This window comes from Aplysia californica, unplaced genomic scaffold (assembly GCF_000002075.1).
Source record: "Aplysia californica isolate F4 #8 unplaced genomic scaffold, AplCal3.0 scaffold00158, whole genome shotgun sequence".
Taxonomy (NCBI): Eukaryota; Metazoa; Mollusca; class Gastropoda; order Aplysiida; family Aplysiidae; genus Aplysia; species Aplysia californica.
This window is the reverse complement of record NW_004797428.1, coordinates 736,378-738,184: the sequence shown is the minus strand read 5'-3', so window position 1 is coordinate 738,184 and position 1,807 is coordinate 736,378. Positions and strand designations below refer to the sequence as shown.

The window sequence follows — 1,807 nt, the reverse complement described above, 5'->3', positions numbered from 1 at the left end:
GAGCAGGTTTTTTGTCAGCGTAGCCATTAAAGAAAGCGTTCTTCCGAAATTTGAATTCTTATTTATATAAAAAATTAGTTAGTTTCACTTTGATTTTTTAAAACACAAGTAGGGTAACTCTGTTCGCAAAGGGTGAGCATTTGCGAAGAGGGAGCCACCGAATTTTAATGGCACTTTTTTAATTGGCTCAAAGAGAGGAGTGGGAGTGGACCGTCTTGTTAAGTAGACTGACGCTTTGGAATAGACGAAGATCGTTCATGACAAGATAGTTCACTCGGCCACATAAGTGTCTGCGGAAGTCTGCGCATTGCTCCAGATGGATGGCGCCGCAGTCTTTGCTTTGAAGCTCTCTTTCATTTCTCTAGAAGAAAAAGCAGGAATATCATAGCTTGTTAGTTTCGCTTTTTATTGTTTTTCACACAAGGAGGGTAATTCTGTTAGCAAAGTGCGCGCTTTTTCGAAGAGGGCACCACCGATTTTGAGGACACTTTTTAATTGGCTCAAAGGGAGGAGAGAACTATCTTGTTATGTACGATCTTTGGAATAGATAATATTATGCAAATGGGATGGTACTGGTATCTAGAATCCACTACATACAATGATAAATGGGAATAATAATGGTATTTGGAATAGATTATATATAAATAGGGAGATACTGGTATTTGGAATCCACTGCGTAAATGAGGATTATAATAATTGTATTTGGAATTGACAACGTAAACGGGGTGATGCTGGTAAATGTATTTGGCAAATATTACATAAGTGGGGTAATTCTGGTCTTCGGAATCGACTACCGTAAAAAAATGGTGTTGGTGGGGGAGGGGTGGGGTGATGTTGACATGTCGTGTGCTTAATTTATTCATTACCCTGACTGCCCTCGATACAGAAGTATTAAACAAAGAAAGATTTTAAAAAGAAGTTTCATTTTTTTTTAAGTTAAAAGAAGGTGTTTTTACACATCACCACCCTCAAAACAACACTACCACCTTCATAGCAGCACAACAAACATAACCACTACAATCCCCAGCATCAGCAGCAGCAGCATCACCTTAACATATCACCCAACCCCACCACCACAATCACAACACCCCCATCACCATAACTACCACCATCACCATAACAACAATAGCAACAACAACCACCACCACCACCACCACAACCCACACCACCACCACTACTATCACAACACCCCCATCACCATAGCCACCATAATCCTCATAACAACAATACCGACAACAACCACCACCACCACCACCACCACAACCACCACCACCACAACAACCCACGCCACCACCACTACAATCACAACACCCCCATCACCATAGCCACCACCATCACCATAACAACAATAGCAACAACCACCACAACCACCACCACCACCACCACCACCACCACCAGCATCACCTAATAACACATCAATCCTTGTGATGTCCGCTGACGACTGAATGTGTTTGATGGCGCGCCCATTGATGCGAGTGAGTGGGGTTCGAGGCACGAACACCATCCTTGTTGCCCTTGGCAACACGGTGAACCAGTTGAGGCCCCGGGGGATGACGTCACCGTGCAGGAGAACCAGGCAGGGCTTCAGGATGGTCAGCACGCTGGACAGAAGGGATGGCGGGATTGATTGGTCGTCTGGACAAATGGGATGGTGGGATTGATTGGTCGTCTGGACAGAAGGGAAGGTTTGATTGATTGGTCGTCTGGACAGATGGGATGGTGGGATTGATTGGTCGTCTGGACAAATGGGATGGTGGGATTGATTGGTCGTCTGGACAAATGGGATGGTGGGATTGATTGGTCGTCT

The 1,807-nt window shown here is 44.7% G+C and overlaps 1 protein-coding gene across 1 annotated transcript in view; it reads right to left on the bottom strand.

Moving 5' to 3' along the window:
* Positions 1-1,404: 1,404 nt before the first annotated feature.
* LOC106011666 overlaps positions 1,405-1,807 on the bottom strand; it is a gene marked incomplete at its 3' end in the record, with an annotated part of 10,497 nt that continues 10,094 nt past the window's right edge. The window contains 1 exon segment of the mRNA XM_013082087.2: positions 1,405-1,601. Within this exon segment, the coding sequence (XP_012937541.2) occupies positions 1,405-1,601 (197 nt within the window).